The 18,606-nt window shown below is 35.7% G+C and overlaps 3 protein-coding genes and 1 long non-coding RNA gene across 5 annotated transcripts in view; 3 read left to right on the top strand and 1 right to left on the bottom strand.

Moving 5' to 3' along the window:
- LOC116305446 (condensin complex subunit 3) overlaps window positions 1–535 on the top strand; it is an 18,670-nt gene extending 18,135 nt beyond the window's left edge. The window contains exon 19 of the mRNA XM_089028135.1: window positions 60–535. Coding sequence (XP_088884261.1) covers window positions 60–162 — 103 coding nt within the window. The 3' untranslated portion in view covers window positions 163–535. The remainder of the gene's footprint in view (window positions 1–59) is intronic.
- The window catches only part of LOC148912151 (uncharacterized), a 21,039-nt gene extending 2,433 nt beyond the window's left edge, over window positions 1–18,606 (bottom strand). The window contains exons 1-2 of one of the 2 annotated variants that reach the window (XR_016119413.1): window positions 13,005–13,221; window positions 9,535–9,653 (exon numbers count right to left, since the gene is read on the bottom strand). This is a non-coding gene — a long non-coding RNA (uncharacterized LOC148912151). Of the gene's footprint in view, window positions 1–9,402; window positions 9,654–13,004; window positions 13,222–18,480 lie in introns of those variants that run through there. The other variant, XR_016119414.1, reaches the window with a different exon arrangement.
- Window positions 4,562–7,607, top strand: LOC116305448 (uncharacterized). The gene is made up of 5 exons (XM_089028136.1): window positions 4,562–4,781; window positions 4,923–5,003; window positions 5,427–5,597; window positions 6,451–6,540; window positions 7,118–7,607. The coding sequence occupies exons 1-5, from the start codon at window positions 4,677–4,679 to the stop codon at window positions 7,256–7,258; spliced, it is 588 nt and encodes a 195-aa protein (XP_088884262.1). The 5' UTR covers window positions 4,562–4,676; the 3' UTR covers window positions 7,259–7,607.
- On the top strand, window positions 15,350–17,849 carry LOC116305447 (uncharacterized). Its single transcript, XM_031715345.2, has 2 exons — window positions 15,350–15,667; window positions 15,845–17,849. Exons 1-2 carry the CDS (start codon window positions 15,586–15,588, stop codon window positions 16,768–16,770), a joined length of 1,008 nt encoding a protein of 335 aa, XP_031571205.1. The 5' UTR covers window positions 15,350–15,585; the 3' UTR covers window positions 16,771–17,849.

Here is an 18,606-nt window from a genome sequence, read left to right as displayed (position 1 = left end):
TTTTTTTTTTAATTCTATTTTATTTTATAACATTTAAATACCTCTTTCCTCCCCCCTAGAACTTCCAAGAGCGCATCAACGATTAAGGCCAGGCTCAACCTCTCCAGCGACAGTGACAGTGACATCGAAATTTTTGACAAAGAAAATTATGTATTTCAATAGTACGACTAGAAAACCCGTAGAAAATATCGATCAGCTTCTACACAAGTCAAGCCCCTGACCCCAGGGACAGGGCGGGGAGTCCATGCGGCAAGACCGGGGATTAAACATTTAAAAGCGAGAAAGGAATGGATATATGGGGGAATTTAACGCGTAGTTCAATTTACATGAATGTGAAATTCCCCGCCCTGTCCCGGGGGACAGGAAGTAGGGGTTTCAATTGAATAGTACATTAAACAGGCTTCATCATAAAAAGCAAGCCGTTAGAATTCTTTTCAAATGATAAACGAACATTAGACTCTACTTTTCGTGAGATATGATATATTTGTGAGTAGTGAGCCGTTATTAAAAACTGATGAGTTCTATTTTTGTAATATTTGACGGAAAAGTAATTATTCGCCATTAACATCATATAATACATTGCCGTTTTGAGGGATAACCAGGGGGACATATATGTTATTCTAAGGCCCCGTCCACACGTGTCCGGAAATTTTTGTATCCGTATCCGCAAATTTTCAAATACGATAAAGTAAACACGATTTTGCGCATGCTCAATAAGAAAAACTATCCGTCAAAGGGACTAGACACTAGCGTGCGGATCAAGAAATTTCCGGATACGTGTGGACAGTGAAAACGATTCGAATACGCTGCGTGTGGACGCGAACATTTTCGTATCCGCAAAAAAAAATTTGCGGATACAAAAATTTCAAGATACGTGTGAACGGGGCCTGAGGGACGGCGGACCATAAGATAATCGGGGGGAGGTGCGTCGATTCCCAAAAAATCCCGAATTTTTGTAGAAACAGTTCTCACCATTATATTTTCGCTACTCACCTGCAGTTCGTCTCGCCGCCGCACGCACGCCCCCGGATATGGACTAATTGAGACTGAATTCTAGAGAAACTTAGTTTAATTTTCGACAATTTCAAAACTAGAACGAATTCTAGGTCTATTTTAAGAGTATTCTACCTTAACTTGACAAATTTCAACATCTTTGTATCCAACCCAGTTCACGTACATTCTTATTCCTATACGTTCATGCAATCTATTTCAGGTACATTCTTATTCCTATACGTTCATCTAATCTATTTCAGGTACATTCTTATTCCTATACGTTCACCCAATCTATTTCAGGTACATTCATATTCCTATTCGTTCATCTAATCTATTTCAGGTACATTCTTATTCCTATACGTTCATCCAATCCGTTTCAGGTACATTCTTATTCCTATACGTTCATCCAATCCGTTTCAGGTACATTCTTATTCCTATACGTTCATCCAATCTATTTCAGGTGCATTCTTATTCCTATACGTTCATCCAATATATTTCAGGTGCATTCTTATTCCTATACGTTCATCCAATCTATTTCAGGTGCATTCTTATTCCTATACGTTCATCCAATATATTTCAGGTACATTCTTATTCCTATACACTTTAATCTAATCAGTTACTTTGTCAATTCTATGCATTAATCCAATAAGGTTTTTCAGTTTTCATATAAAACTATAGAAGCATGCGCATACTAACAGCTCCTTAATAATGAGAAGACCACTTACACGTGACCACAATCTTGGGGTCAAATCTTGGAAGCTGTTACATTTACTTAAGAATTTTGTCAGATCACAGGAGCGAAAAAAACTCTTGTTTGTAAAGTACAGAGATCTATTATTATGCTCTTAGATCGTGCCTATTGTTTGTCATTTGTTTTGTAATCTTATATATTCCTTCACTTTCACTAGCTACTTTTAGGCTAGATTACGCTACTGATTCTCATTCTTCGAGACCAAAATGTTCCTGTTCCATCCTGACTTACAGCCCAATAGCCCACATGTGATTTTAAAAAACGTGCTTGATATTTCCTTCTGAAAGATTATTTTGGGTCAATTGTAAAAACAGAAATGAAAGATGTGTTGCTTTTTTTAAATTTATTTTCGTCATTTAAAAAAAGTCTTCCGGGACGTTTGTTTTCAAATTGCGAAATGTTGTATTACAAGACACTGAATTGGTTTCCTTTTTGGAATGCATACGTGACGTTTGTAATATCCTGCTTCGAGATTACGCCATTTTCTGCATGAGTTACATTGATCAAGACACTCGAACCATGAACGCTTGACTTTATTCAGATTCTTATTTCTGAGCTTTTTACTTCAAACCCAAAAGACAACTTATTTCTAAATGATTCAGTTAAGGGATGCATGTGCACAAAGTGTTCATGGTTAGTGTCCTCACTGTAAGATTAACCGAATATTCGTCTATTTTCTATTTTTACTACGCAAAGAGACCTTTTATTTTATGAAGAGGGGTTTGAGTGAAAAAAGGGGGCCTTAAAATTTTATTGGCTATGCAAAATAGGGGATCCTGAAATAATTCAGTGATGAGTCATATATAGAAGAGCCTTAAAATGTTACAAATTAAAAATGCCTTTTTTTTAAAATTTTCTCGTTTATCCCCTCTCTTACCATTATCCCCCTTCCCCTTCCGTTAAAGAAAAGTAAAAAAGCCGTCTCGATCATCCATACCCTCTCCCCCCTCCCCCTTCTTTTTCCACCAATACTTTAAAACTATTGTCGTTTTTATAAATATACTCTTTTGGGGGGTTGTTTGTTTGTTTATTTATTTATTTATTTATTTATTTATTTATTGTTTAATTAATTAATTATCTATTTATTTATTTATTCATTTATTCATTTACTTATTTTCAAACTGAACAATCCAAAAAAATCGAAATAACAAAGGTCATCCAAGTTTGGAACTTTCATCATCTAGCTATGCAACGCAATCAATGTTATGTAGAAACTTGGAAACCCTAAGAGCCGGATTACTGGGTTTTTCCCTGTCTTTTCCCCCGGCAAAGATGTTAAATGTATGTTCCCTGCGGTAGTTTTCTCACCGGCAAATTTTGACATCACTTGCAAGACTCTCCCTAGCCTGTCGTGCAGACGTTTTTAGTGTTGGCTCGTTCCTTAATTCTCCTCCCCTCAAACGTCTGCTCAACCTTTCCCTTTGATTGACCAATCAGAGCGCGCCTCTCGAAATGCTGGAAGCTGTCCTTCACCTTGGCTTACTTTCGGTTTGTGGGGAGGGGAAGGAACGAGCTGACACTAAAAACGTCTGCACGGCAAGCTAGATTCTCCCTTGATTCGAGGGTTTTTTCTTCGCGTTTTGTAGTGTTTTCCTCCCTCCGGAAAAAAACCCAACACGCTCATAGGAGTTAGCCGTTCCCCGATTTTTGATCAACCCAGAGGTTGTTTCGGGGATCGATCTGTGAGATAGCCGAATGATCTAGAGGTCACTTCGGGGGTCAATAACAAATTGACTGTAATCTTGTATTTTATGACTGTTATTGTCACGGTACGCTAGAGTAGTTTCAGATGACGCGGAAGACTTGATAAACACGTGTTGATTCCAAGTACTTAAGAATCCCAGGTTTTGGTTTTCCTAATTGAAGTCACGAGACACTTAATCAGAATGCCTTAGTTCTTCACAAATTACAATAAGTGACTTGAGTTGAATCATATTTTTCTTGAGTTGATTCTAAAATTGAATTTATCGCAATAGTTTTTTTCCAGAAGCTATTAACGATTTTATAACATTTAAAAAAATTTAGCTGCTGACAATCTGACAATCTAACAGCAGCCAAGATGAAAATAACTCATGTTATAATACACTCTACAAAGGGATTGGACATGTACAAGAGGAGTACAATTAAATTCCAAATTGTACTCGGTAGAGTCCCTATTAAGTTGCTCTTTTTTTTTTTTTTGAGTGTACTATAAAAAAAAATCGCACAATGTTCTCGTACAATTCAGAATTTATAGATACTCGTGATGTTTTGAAAGTTCCCAAATTGATCCAATTTTGAAAATTTTCAAAACATCACTAGTACCTATAAATTCCGAATTGTACTCGAGATCGTGCGATTTCCTAAACTAACTGTTAAAATACTTAGTGCTCTAGAAATGTCACGCAATAATTGTAATACACCAACAAAATGCACGTGGACGTCAAGTATATATATTTTTAGTAAATTTAAGATTTTTTAGCCCTCCTCTTTCATGTGATGTGGGCGTCACGCAAGCACAACAGGAAGCAGGTATCACTATACTCCGGAAGTGAATATCCTGCATAAGAAATAAAATCCAACTCACTTTAAAAGATCTAACCATCGGTCAAACCTTATAAAAATGTTTAACATTTGATTTATTCAAAATAGTTTTAAAAATACGAAATTAAAGAAGCGAAAGGGAAGGCTTATTTTGTTTTGAAATCACGAGTTAGGGGTTTTTTTTCCGGAAGCTGAGCGGATAAGTTGACGCCCTTTCAAGTTTCCAAGAAAATCCAGTTAGCGGATGTATAGGGCTGTAATGAACCATCAAGCAAAATGTAATTCCATAATGATTACGCTATAGACGAAAATAGATTTATTGGAATCCCCTTGGAAAGAGTTCATATAACCGAGCTTCGCGATACTGCTATTAGTTCTAGTTTGACAAGCATTGAAGCAAGGTACAAACATGTTGGGGTTAGAACACCTAAAACTAAATGAAAAGGACAGAAATTCCTTAAAAAAGCAGTGGAGAACAATTGCGATTCAAGCTGAGGTGTCTAGAAAGGATCTGGTATGTACACATTTTTTTGTCATACAATTTATTTATCACAAAAAGGTTAATCGCGATAGCTCCTTGGCTCCGATTCGAACGGCTAGCCTTCTTCGAGATAATTTTAACCTAATTTATTTATTTGTCTTTATTCAATAAAAGTTTCAGATTCTTGAACAAAGAGTAAAGAGAGATGTTATTGAACGTCTTCAGTTTGGTCTTACAGAGTCTGGTCAAGAAAGGGTAAGCCGCATTTGATCTTTCACTTTCAAACTACTAAAATAAGCTGAAATAAGGAAACGAGGGCTGTCTTTACAAATCTCTAACGATAGCTATAAATTTTGTAAAATCGAAAAGATTTAGAATTTAGAATGACCAAAAACGAGCAGATTTCCCCACCCAATCTTTTTTACGGTCCTTTCCAAAATTCCCGATCAATTGACCTTTTCATTAACTGCTAAAATAATTATTTGTTTATAATAGACTGATTTCATAACTCGTAGTTTTCGCTCAGCTTTTGTTGTTGGGGATTTTATTGTTATCACCTCCACCGGGGGTTTTCCCGCCCACATGGAATAACAATTTAGGGGTTTCTCCCTAAACATATAATTTTCTTCGCAAATCTCTACCACCATATCTGATTTCATTTTTGCTACTCATTTTTAGCCCACCAGTGAAAAGATCTTACTCGACGACTCCAATATTTACGCCAAATTTGGAAAAACAATGTTGATCGTAGGACGAAGTGCGTTGAAAATGAAAGCTTTCTACTTGAGAGACAGATGTCAGGAAATTGAAAGAAGTATCACCAACACCATCCAAACTATCGCGAATATTGTAAGTATCATTTTCGTATCATTTATTTTACCATTTTTATAGAAGTCTTAACCCTAAGTGTGTTCCTGTTTCTCTTTTTGGTTTCTTTTCTATCTTTCTTTTTCCCCTTGGGGGGAAACTGGAGGAGTGACAGAGAAAGAAGGGGAAGAAGAGAAGGGAGGGGAGGGAGGGAGGGAGGGCAGTGGGGGAGGAGGGGGGACGGGGGAGGGGGGGGGGGAGGGAGGGAGGGAGGACGAGGAGGGAGGGAGGGAGGGAGGGGGGGGGGGGGGGAGGGAGGGGAGGAGGCAGGAGGGAGGGAGGGGGGGAGGAGGGAGGAGGGCGGGAGGAGGGGGAAGGGGGAGGGAGGGAGGAGGGAGGAAGGGAGGGGAGGGAGGGGGGAGGGGGGGCGGGAGGGAGGGAGGGAGGAGGGGGGGAGGGGGGGCGGGAGGGCGGGAGGGAGGGGGAGGGGGGAGGAGGAAGACGGCAGGAGGCAGGGGGCGGGGTTCTTGGTTCGAGGTGTTCCTTCTTCTGTCTGTTCTTATTGTTGTCTTCTTCTTTCTTATTCGTCTTGCTTCTTCCTTCTTTCTTCTTTCTTTCTTTCTTTGACTTTCTCTTTCTTTCTTTCTTTAAATAAAAAGAAATGAACATACAATAAACAAATAATGGCAAAAAACATCTTATTTAAAAAACATAATTCAGTCCAAAATACTGCTCTTGTTTTTCTCCAATGCTGAGCTAAGGATAGTAATAAAAATTTTTTTTAACCAGTGACAACAAGATAAGATTGATTGATTAGTATTGAAACAGTACATCCTTGTCGCAGTTTTCCAATTTTCAACCGACAGTTTTTAACATTTTTCATAATAATTTTTAGCTTGAAGAAAATGGTTACAAACCTCCAAAAGACAAACCAGATTTTCCTGGATTGGAAGAATACCTGGACAATATAACTCTAGAGTTTTTGGTGAGTAAATAATGAATCTATAATATTAATCAAGATTATAGGACATATAGGACCAACACATTTGTCATCTAGGAATTAAAATTTTGACACTTTTGAAACTCTATAAGTTTAACCCCCCCCCCCCCCCCCCCCCCTCCCTCTAAATACACACACAATTTTCTACAGAGGGCAAAATGGTGAAAAATTATGAGATGACACAGTAAATATCAGGGATAGAAGGTGGATGATAGTGTTAGTAATATTATTATTAAGAGTCTTAAAACCCTCCACCCTTTCCCTGCGGTATTGCCTCTTTACGAAGGAGGGAGGTTCATTATATAGTAGTCTCATAACCCCCTCCCCCCCCACCCCCCACCCCCACCCCTTCCCAGTAGTACCAGTCATTTACAAAGGGGAAGGCAAGGGATTAGGAAGACACTTAATAATATTATATGACTCTGATACCTCCACCCCTCCCCTGTTGTACTAGATCTTTCCAAAAGGGGTGGGGGTGGGGTGAAGACAATTCTTTTACTAAAAGATAATATTTCATAGTTTGGCCTTTTATTTACTTGCTATATTTTAATCATTTCTTCAGAGAAGTTTCCCTCCAGAAGAAGATGTGACAGACTATCCATCACAAGATCTGCTATATATAGTCAGAAACATTGTAATCTTCAGAGAAATGTTGGAGATGGTTGAGAAGCTTAAGCACAATATTGGAGATATATCAAAGTGAAAAAACCTATACTTTTATGGTTTTATTTAAAATGAAATTTAAAGAATAGTGTATATTTAATTGAAACAGCTTGTAAAATAAGTATGTTTATGTTTATAGGTATTGATACATTATTAAGTCTCATTTGTGATCTATGATAGATCTAATTCAAACAAGAAGCAAGGGATCATGCAGCTATGAATTTATTTCAGTGCATTAATCTCACTAAATGTAGTATATGTTTAAATTATAATGTAAAAAGCTTTATGGATATCTAAAATATAAATCATTTTGAATATAAAATATTGGAAGGTATAGGTGCATGTTGTAAGAGACATAAATAAAACTTATTAAAGAAAATTAGATTTTAGTGTCATGTTTGTTGACTTATTTAATTATAGTGAGAGATGCATGAACAGTCATGATTTATTACAAATAGACCTCTTCGGCTTTGACGTAATTTTTCCCCATTTCAGACCACGTGTCATTCCCTAGAGTATCATTTGTTTAAGGTTTGTGCTCGGTTGCACATGAGAAGACACATGAATATTGATACAGCTCAAACAAAGAATCTTATTCTCAAGTCTTCTTATGTCACCCTCATTAAATAAAGTCAATTTATTTATTTATTTTATACAGCTCAAACAAAGAATCTTATTCTCAAGGGAATGACACATGGTCTGAAATGGGAAAGCATTATCCCAAGCCAAAGAGGTTTATTATAATTAGCAACAGCTAAAAAAAAACACATACACAAACAAAGCAAAAAAAAGCTAAAACAAATACAAACAAAAATCAATAATAAAAAAATATAATAAAAAAGAAAAGGAACCTTGAAGAACGAAAGAAAACAAAATGATAAAGATTTGAAGCAAAAAATATAGCAAGATAAAAACAAGGCACTTAGAAACAATAAAAATAAAACAATAAAAAAACAAGAAAGCAATAAAAGAACAAAAATTATAGAATAAAGTAATAGTAAATATGAGGAAAAAATAAAATCCCACAATTTGCGTTACCCAATCAAATTCTTTGTTTAAATCTGGCCAATCAGCATCCTCGTTATATTTTTGAAATCAGAAGCGCTGCTGTGTTCAGATTATTTCCCGCCTTTTTCGATAGTCAAAATCAAAATGGCCGGTTCAAGTTCAAGATTTAGAAGAAGATATCCCTCATTTTTCGAAGGAAAACGAGATAAAAACACTACTTAAAGCCATAACAACAAACTAGAATTGTTTGGACGATTTGTGAAGGAAACAAGAAGAACACAATCTGAGAGAATAATCTGTCAAAGTGCCGTCTGGCTCGACTGTATTCAATCCGACTCAAGGAATTTTCGCTCAATGTGAAGTAAGTTCTGAGAATCTCTTGTCTTATAAGCTTACCTGTCTTTTAGCATTGTGCTTATTGCCTTTATCTTCCTTATTCCTTTGTTTTATCTGTATATGTGTGGCTGACAATGTTTACACAAATTCTTCGCCATATTATTCTCATTATAAGTCATAGGAGAGAAATTTGTAGTGGGGGTGGGGTGAGGGAAATTGTGGTAAATGGTCCAGCTCTTTTTTCCCAAACTCTATCTCTTTATTTCTCTTTAATGGATTGTAGTAAAAAATGCTTCTTTAAAGAGTCTTAAAGGTTTTTTTTAGAGGATTAAATGAAATCCTTTAAAAATATTAATAAAAAAATAAGACCTTAGTTATTATTTTTACATGGACAAGGTTAAGGCGTGAACTCATGTCCACGTCACGGCCGAGTTTTCCATAGGGAAAGGTGGAGCATAGGTGACGGCTTAGTAAGTGGTGATTATAGTATATGAAAATCTATTACAACCAAGAGAAAGGTTTTTATCCCAACCGACTGTACTTCGCAGCTAATTATATAAACGCATCCCACATGCAAAGGAGTGATAATGAATTGTTAGTAAGCGACAAGCGAAAAATTGGGTCTGCTCGTCATAGCGTAGGCGACCCTAGAGAAAAACGTTTGCGCATGCGTGCATTTCAGCACGTTTTCTAAGAATTTTGAAGAGTTTGAGTGAGAAAATAAATGCTTGTTTCCTCCAAGTATACAAAAAAGTTCGAGAGTATACTTTTGTCAGACCAAGGTACTGTATTAACAAACACAATATGGATTAGCCTTAAGTTTCAAGCATGGACACTTAGTTTTGGTATTTTGTGAAGTCCAATTTATTAGGCATGTTTGAAAGCCAAATTTACATATGTTTCGACTAATTTGCATACGGATTCAGAGCATGTGCAGACGTTTTCACTCGTGTCGTCTAGGGTCCTACTAACCTCACCCTTAGGCTTCGGCCGAGATTCCTGATCAGTCTGTATATGTAGAAATCTCCGGCATAGCAGTAAATGCTTTGCGCTTCCATGCTGCGCTTCAGCATTGCGTCTGGAGGTATGGTCTAAATTAAACAATAAAAATAATCTATAAAATAGGCTTCAAGTATTTTGAAAGCCAAAACCAGGCTAAACTAACGCGTTTATCGATTGCAGAATTATCTTGCATCTCCTGCATAATCGAACAGTTCTTATTTTTGCTTAGATTTTTCATATTTTAATCGGGAATAGATCGAGTCACTACTCGAAGTATTTCAAATGAGATTGTAACATCGAAGTTGACTAAAACTGTATACAACCATATTGAAATGTTCAAAAATAATGATAAATTAAATAAAAAAATGAATGGGATTTAACAGTGGCATTTCTACAGAATAGCTATTCATCCACTGTAATTCCAATTGGAATTTAGGAGTTGATTTTTGCGGAGGGAGGAAAGCCGGAGAACCCGGAAAACCCTCGAAGCACAGGAGAGAACCAACAAACAACTCTATACTCACATACGACACCGAACTCAGCGGGACTCGAACCCGGGTCGCATTGCTGAGAGGCGAGCGCTCTCACCGCTACGCCACCCGTGCTTCACAAGTGAAAAACGTCTGCGCAAAAAATTTCCTTTGATTTGACATCAAAATCAGTAAAATGCCGCGAGAAACAAATAACTTCTGTCAAACTATTAGCTAGCTTTAAAAACTTTTTTTTTTTTTGAATAACCACGATCAGTAAATGATTTTCAGAAGTAGACTGGTTTAGTTTGGAGTTGAAATTGTAGTTTTCTTATAAATATTATAATATATTTTCTTCCAAATTAAACTGAAGGATTTTTAAAATGCTTTATAACCATATCTGGTTCTGTTTTTCAAAATTTCAAATAAAATAGCAAGTCAATTTACCACATCAATCTTAAAACCATGATTATAATTGTGACACTTTCATACATAAAGAGAAATTATATACATGTCTTTAAATCAGGTGAAAAAAAAATATTTCTCAAATTATACCTACGAGTCACCTGATAAATGGTTATTTTGCGAAAATTATTTCTAAAATATATAAAGAAAATTTAGATACAAATATCAACTTATTTAGATATTTTTTAAAAATAAGTTTGTTCTCGTAAGGCCCTGGCTAAACGAGGAAACATGTTTCCCTAAATGTTTCATAAGCTGGCAAGACTGTCAGGAAACATCGGGAAACAATGTTTCCATGCGTCTTGGAAACATGAAATGTTTCTGCCGCACAGCCAAACATTTTTTGCGTCTTGGAAGCAAAATTTGCTACACGCAGCAATGTTTCGCATGTGGCTAAACTTGGAAACATCGAGGAAACATGCGCGCGGTAAACATGTTTCCTCGTTTAGCCAGGGCCTAAAGCTGTACAACTGACAGAGTGTGGACTGAAATAATCTATTTGTGAACACTTTAGAGAAAAAAGATTAAAAATATAATCTGTCCATGAAGATATTAATAGCCCAAGCTAATTAAGGATTCTAGTTTTATTCTGTTATAATTACGAATTGTAAAAATTCTAGAGCAAAAAATAGATGAAAACTTGCTTGCATTTTCAAAGTGAAATACGACTGATTAAGATGCATGTTGCTTTTTGGATTATTTTCTTAGCAAGTTGTCCTGAAATTTTTTTTACTGCAAAATCTCAGGCGATTTAATTTTGCTTCAAAATTATGCCTTTGTTGGGTGTTTTTCAACAAAAAAGGCTCAATTGAACAGGTTTCTTTTTGTCGTTTTCAAAAAGAAGGCCACGCGTTGGAGTAATGACTAATGCTCAACGCTTCAAGGTCGTTTCTAAGCGCCTGTTGACTCCCCGCCGCGAGACGCGTGCTTCTAAATTGATTCATTCAAGTCCTACTATTCACACCAAAATCTTTCTTCAGATGGCCTTTTCAAGTCAATTGTACAGTTTGAGAGCATTTTATTCACCAAAAAACACAGGCAACTTGAGTACAGAATGCTGAAGATGCTTTTGCTGAAAGGACACTCTATTCATTCTCAGGATTGTCGCCCGTTCGCTTTGTTTAAAACAAAAATAATAAATCGTCAACTTGTATAAATATCCAGGATAAATATCATTATTCATCATATCAAAACTTGTTTTTACAATTTCGGAAAGCCAGGATAGTTATAAACAATCTACACTGAAGCCAAGTAGAAAATATTGAAAGTAAACTCAACTCGAAAGACACGACCTTGAATTTCTTGAAAAAACGTGCAGCTCAGTTGAAATTCTAAATTTCAAAGTTAGTTTATGGATTTCGATATTTCTCATGAAAATAAGAATACATGCCAAAAATGTTCTATATATAGAATTATCTCAAGTCATAAAGAAAGTATTGTTCGCCTGATTATTATGTTTATACCTTGTTCTTGTTTCAGCAAAAATAGTATGATTGAAAAAGCGTAACTTTAATCTTCGCGGCCAAACAAGATGCCAACGACAATAAAGTTGCCTTAAAAATCGCGCATGAAAATGAATGGGAAAAAGATCTGAAAAAAAGAGGTTTGGTCGAAAGCATAATAGTAATATTTCCTTGCTTGCTTTCTTTTTTTTTTTTTTTTTTTTTTTTTTTTTTTTTTTTTTTTTGCGTTAAAGACACTAAACTCCTTACACCCATTTTCATAATTTTGGCATCCGTCGATCAAAAATCAGACCGTTGAAAATTTGATTGAGAGACACAAAAGCCAGAGAACTCGCGTTACTATACTGAGTGTGAAAAAGTTTGAAATTTGAGATTTTCTCACTGTTACTGCGTACGAGTCCCTCAGTGGTGAATACCTTAACATAAAATCTATAGATGAATATAGTATTTGATTATGAAAGAAACGCTTGGAAAAGATCGACAATAAGTGAAGAGAAAGATGTTAGATATTACACTTTTCAAAAGTTAAAAAACGATGCTAAAATCTAAAATTAAAAAATTCAATGACGAGCATTCACAATGTTGAGAACTTTCGTTCGGAGGTGACAAAATAAGGAAGAACCGTTCAAATTTAGTATAGAAATTAGTAAATTGTTTGCAGATTAAGCTCTTTACCTTTAGGATAAATTTGTACTTTTCCACGAACTTTAATAGCACCGTTCATGCGCATTCTATCCCGTCAATTTGATAACTTTTCTTACGTAGTTTTTGCTTCGCAGAAGAAGTTTTAAGATTTCGAGAGCTTTAAAGCTAGCCCAAGCCTCCTAATTAACTCTTTGGAATTCTCAATAAATCTTGGTTCTTGTACTATATACTAAATTCGTACAATTATTAAGGTCAATCAATAGTTCATTGCCAATTCTCTGCCTCTCTCTATGCCGAGGTTTTACAAGTCAAAATTAATGGCGAAGTTTCATTTCGTTATGTTTCTTTTACTTAACTCGATTTTCCCTCTTCCAAAATTTACACTTATTTCGGTTACCTCTTCCTTCTCTTGCAAAGCGAGATATTTTCTGAGTTTCTCGTCTTCAATTGTCTTCTTGTTGTTTGAATTAAACATTAAGTTATCCAAACTGTTCCTGTGTGTTTGGAATGGTCTAACTATTTTACAAGATAGGTATGGGAAATGCGCGCTCAAATCCAATGTTAGCGAATCTGATGAATCAGCGTAACTTTCAAAACCACAAAACAAATTATTACGGCAAAAGATTATTATTTTTGAATTGTTGAAAAGTGATTATCATTGCACTGGCCAATGCGTTTAATATTAACGTTTTTAAAAGAAATAAAATAATGTACGTGTCGAAGTAAACATAAAACCTTGCTAGTTTTCACAAGTATGATATATTCTGAGAATGTAGACTCTTTTGCTGGGACATAGATTAAAAAAAGGAAACAGTTATTCGGCTTCCCCACCAGCGATAATTCAAAAACATTTCAATTTTCGTCTTTGTCAATAATAATTTTGATTTTCATATATTCTCAGTTTTATGACTTCTTATTTAATGGTACATCATTTCGTGGTAGAAGGCCCGGAGAGAGAGTCTTACCTTACTTTTCAGTCCTAATGCAATTACTCATTCTAACTTTGGGTCTTTTTCACAGAAATACCGACACAATAGTGCATTCTTCGATTCATAAACGCGATTTTGCATCTGGCAAATATTTTCATTTTGTCCTCTCCGATTACTTAAAGCAATATTGGCTGGCAGAGACGTCTATATGCAGGCAACCTAGTAATCTCAATCCTCAAATAGCTTTTAATCTTCTTTATTAACACGCTCACCAAGAAGTTGAACTTTAACAAGTTTATTTTGTTTTCAATTGATATATTGTGGAGAATGCGTGGCTAATATTGGTTAAGGTTGGGATTGGCCCCTAGGCAGCCGCGAGGCTGTTGTCAGTCTCGATCGTCAGAAGGCTTAAAGGTCTTTTAAGCTTTCCTATTGCATCTCTACCGAAAAAATGAAATTGTTTTCTATTGATCTAATTGCGATAATTCTTGGTCAATTTTGGTTAAGATCTCTACCCTAATCTTGAATATCTGACAGTTTTAATCGTTCTTATTAGGCGACCACAGAAAGATCATTAAGGGATTTGAGTTAAGAGTTTTTCATTTTTTTAAAGGTGGTTAATAAAATTCCTTTAAAGTCTTGGCATGAAGATCACTTTCCAGTTTCAATAGACTCTCATATTGATGTTTATAGTTGTGGATATTTTTAAATACAAACCAGCTGCCAATAATAATAGACACACGTCCTATTTAATTAGCTCCTGTATGGAGTACAATGATCGTGCACCTTCCCTCTGAGACCTACTGTTAGGTAAATTAAATAGATTGACTCTAGAACAATGACAAAATGAACATTGGAAATTTGATGCCAAGGTAAACAGGTTTTGTTAAAGGCCCCCAAAAGATTTGGTTTTTTTTGTTCAACGATTCCGAATGCAATGCAACTGTTAGAGTGTCATCTTGTTGCTTAGAACCTTTGTGTCAACATTTGTATCATCCCCAAATATTTATAGAAGTTCTTAAAAAAGAATTTACCAGACTCAGTATTTATTTATGTCTTGAAAACAAATCATCCAAATTCTTTCATCCGGAACTCGACTTTGGTTCTTTCTTAAAATGTATTTTGAAAATATTGTGTAAGAGAGTTTGTGACATTGCTTGCCCGGCTAGTTTTTGAACTTTTTTTGGGGAAAAACTTTCATGGACTATTAAAGATATTGCAAAGAATATTATCGCAAAAAAATAGAGGCAATGTTTGTTGATCTCCTAGAAAAGAACAGGCAGTAAAGAATATTGAAGATTTTTTTGAACAAAACATTGAGAGTTTAGGGGGTGAAAACATTAAGTTTGTGGTTAGGAGAAAAAAGTTGGCCGTCCCTTGGGTTGAACTCATTATAAGAGACAGCCAATGAACTCCGAATATCAACAGGGATTCCCAAAACAACACTTTTTGCACCCTATAGCGAGAGGAATAAATATTTCAGTACAACCAAGGCTTGGGTATTTGCATGCGATTGAAAACCCTAGGAAAAAACACGATATGTCCAAAGCTTCGAATCAACCACAAAAATATACCAAATGTCCGTATTTTTTGCCTCAAATCGATCCCAAAATTCTTCTGGGATATCTCCTCGATTTTAGAGGTATGATTATAGAAGAATCCTCGTAGAAGAGCCTACAAATGATTACTAAGAACAGCAGGTGAACGGGCTGTTATTTTCATATGTACAGTCCATGAATTATGAAGAATGTTTGCAGGTTGTTTAGGGTGCTGTTATTTGATTGGTCAGTGTGGCTGTTATACGATTCCAAGACAAAAGGCATACAGATCTGCAACCACAATATGAAATGGAGTTGTTAAGAGATTAATCCATAGCAGCCAAGACCTCTCGGAACGATAGCTTTCCGCCATCAATAGAAAAGGACACTTATGATCATTTCGTCTCAGTTTTAGTCTCCTAACCGTCGAAGCAATAACACGCGCTTGGTGACTTTGCCACCAAAGACCTTCAACACCAGAAAATTGAATATCATTCGGAATTACGAAAAAATGCCTAAAGCTTTCCTGCTAAAGAGGACCTTCATGAAAGCGGATGCCTTAGAGTGGCCCTCTCCCCTAAGTCCTCATAGAGGTAAGTGTCATCCTCATTGACAAGTAGATATTTAGGATAGCGAATGTTAGATTTAGCAAGCAATCGTAATTTCTTAAAACAAACTGAGTATGTTAACCAGCCATTTGCTTCTGAATCCGAAAAAGCTTCATGTTCATTTAACATTGATGGAAGTATCATTCGTTGATTTAATTTCAGTGAACGCAAAGGTCGACAGTGATGTAGGCAAGGGGTTTCGTTCAAAGATTTTACGGGAAAACAAGGCCGAAAAAGTAGATGTTGTCTCGCAGCGTAAAGGAAAGTTTTCTTATCCTGCTGATGTGTGTGTTGGCGGCTCTTTGGATAACACGGCCAAAAATTTGTCCTTGGAAACTGATTTCATTAATAATAAAAAGAATCCGTCTGGTTGCATAGATGCCGCAAGAAATCATTCAAAAGATGTCAGGCTGAAGTATGGAGAGAAGAGCAAACGATGCAGAACGTACGATGATTCAGACAGCAGTGTACACTTCTCCAGCAGTGGCGAAGAAGATGAACCTCAAACAAACTGTATTGGAATTAATAAAGCGGGTAAACAAAAAGCCAATCAGATTAAGAAAGACCGGGCCAATAAAGCTATTCATCGGTGTGATCAATGTGGGAAGATTTTCAAAACGAAATACACACTTTCTATTCATCTTAAAATGCCAGACCACACCGAGAGTCGTCCGTTTGTGTGTAACATTTGCGGCAAGGGTTTTCGATTGTCAAGCACGTTATGTCGGCACAAAATCATCCACACTCAAAAGAAGCCTCACAAGTGCGACACTTGTAACAAGTCCTTCAACAGATCGTCAACGCTTAAGACTCATATTCGAACACACAGCGAAAAAAAAGCTTTCGTTTGTGACATATGCGGAAAAGGATTCCACCAAAAGGGGAATCTACGTAACCATATCATGATTCATACCGGAGAAAAGCCATTCAAATGTACAAAATGCCAACGTGCGTTCAACAAAATGTCCAACCTAAAGTTCCACATGCACACTCATACTGACAATCTACCGTATCAATGTAAAGTCTGCAGGCAAAGATTCTCCAAGAAACATGAACTCAAACAACACAACGATGAAGCACATGCATGATAAAAAATCACTTAAAAGAAAACCGACAGAAAGAAGTATACAATTTTTTTCCATAAAAAAAAGGAAGATTCGATCCTTTCGGTCTTCGTCGCTCGCTTGAGCGTTAGAAATGTTTTCGTCTTTTGTAGAAGAAGAAAAATCCATGGTTAACAAAGCACAAATTGTGCTAATGTTTACTATTTTCTAAAGTCGTTTATACTTTTCCTAGCAGGTCCTTAATGAGGAGTGTACAAACATATAATAGACACACGAATTGGCTATTGTAGAGGCACTGAGTGGGCTGGAAATGCATATACAATCATTCTATCTAGCCACCGATATAAATTATTGGAAATAAGGTTATCGATATGAGGTCCCAAAATATACCTGACTTAAAATTGAAATTTACTTGAAGAATTTTTAAACCTCGCGAAAAAAATCCTAAAAGTATGTCATTTTAGATCTCCTTTTAAATTAGCCACACTTTTAAAAGTGGTAATCGCGTTGTTTTGAGACAGAAATGAAATTTGCCTAAAATTAATGAAAAGCACTATTAAATCTATTAAATTTTTCTCTGGTAACTTTGATGCATGGAGTGGCCAAGTAAGGCCATTAAACTTCGCTAGATAAAATAATTTAATTTCAAGACGATTATATTCGACATATATTGATATCTTTTCCAAATATTTATTCACGAATTTTTTACAAAATATTTGAACTGACTTTCAAATTAAGGGGCATGAAGTTAGAGTTGATGGTGTTTACTTTATAACACGTCTTGCATGAAAAGATTTTAAATTTTTTGTGAATAAAAACGCATGAAGACTTTCGGCTTTTCAATAATTAATCGTATCTTGAATCCAGAACTGCTATATAAGCTAAATTGAGGAATCTTATATTTCGAAATATTTATACTATTATGCATGCTTTTTGCATTCCTTCTTCGCAATTCTTATGAATTTCTTACAGTCTTCTACTATGTGAAGACATTCTGTAAAATTTTTACAGATATTTTTTAGGAACTACAGCATTCAAAGCACTTGTACCTTTGCTCTATGAAATCACCAAACCCTAATAAATATAATATTTCATACAGACAAGACTTATCCGCTTTGAATTCAACATTTTTCTTCTTCGCCATTGCCTCTTGCCTCGAGTAATATTCAACTTTATTTTAAGAAATCCAGAAATCAACGATTCCAGCTACTGGTAGACTACAAATTTCGAGAAAGATATAAAACCCTTGTACGACATAGGATAAGGTTACCAACATATTTAAAGTTTTTTTTTTTCCAATTTCCTAACTTGACGCATTCATGTATACCCAAGTCTCTTTTACTTCAGTTTTTTAGTCAAAATACTATTCATATTAAGTAGTTTTTGAATTGGTTTTACAACATTTCATTTGAATATTCTTGTCTTTTTTTTTTCTTTCCTGAACTGACAAATCTTTTCATCTTTGGACAGAAAAAAAAGCAATTTCTTCTCAAAAATATGACCAGCATCTCTTTTTTCATAGTTTAAATCGTTTATGGGTTTAAATTCTAGTAAATTCCATTTAAAAAACCAAACTAATTTCCAACTACTTTCCTGCCACGAAAACCCTAGAAACCACGACTACATTTGACAAGCTTACAGGTATTATTTTTGAAAATTAATGGGAAACTTTCTTAGAAGCAAATTACTGAATATCTTTAAAGAAAATCCTCTTGAGAACAAAGACAAGCTCACCTTACACAAATATTTACCATAGCTATTTCATTGAAGACTTGTACGTTCGCTCAAGACAGCGACGAACATATAAACGACCCATTGCGGACTAGCAGCTTGAACATAGACACCCTGGAGAGATGTTTA

Source organism: Actinia tenebrosa, unplaced genomic scaffold (assembly GCF_029948245.1).
Source record: "Actinia tenebrosa isolate PJP-AT-01 unplaced genomic scaffold, QUT_ActTen_1.0 PGA_scaffold12__29_contigs__length_12842862, whole genome shotgun sequence".
Lineage (NCBI taxonomy): Eukaryota > Metazoa > Cnidaria > Anthozoa > Actiniaria > Actiniidae > Actinia > Actinia tenebrosa.
This window is presented reverse-complemented; position numbering and strand designations above follow the sequence as displayed.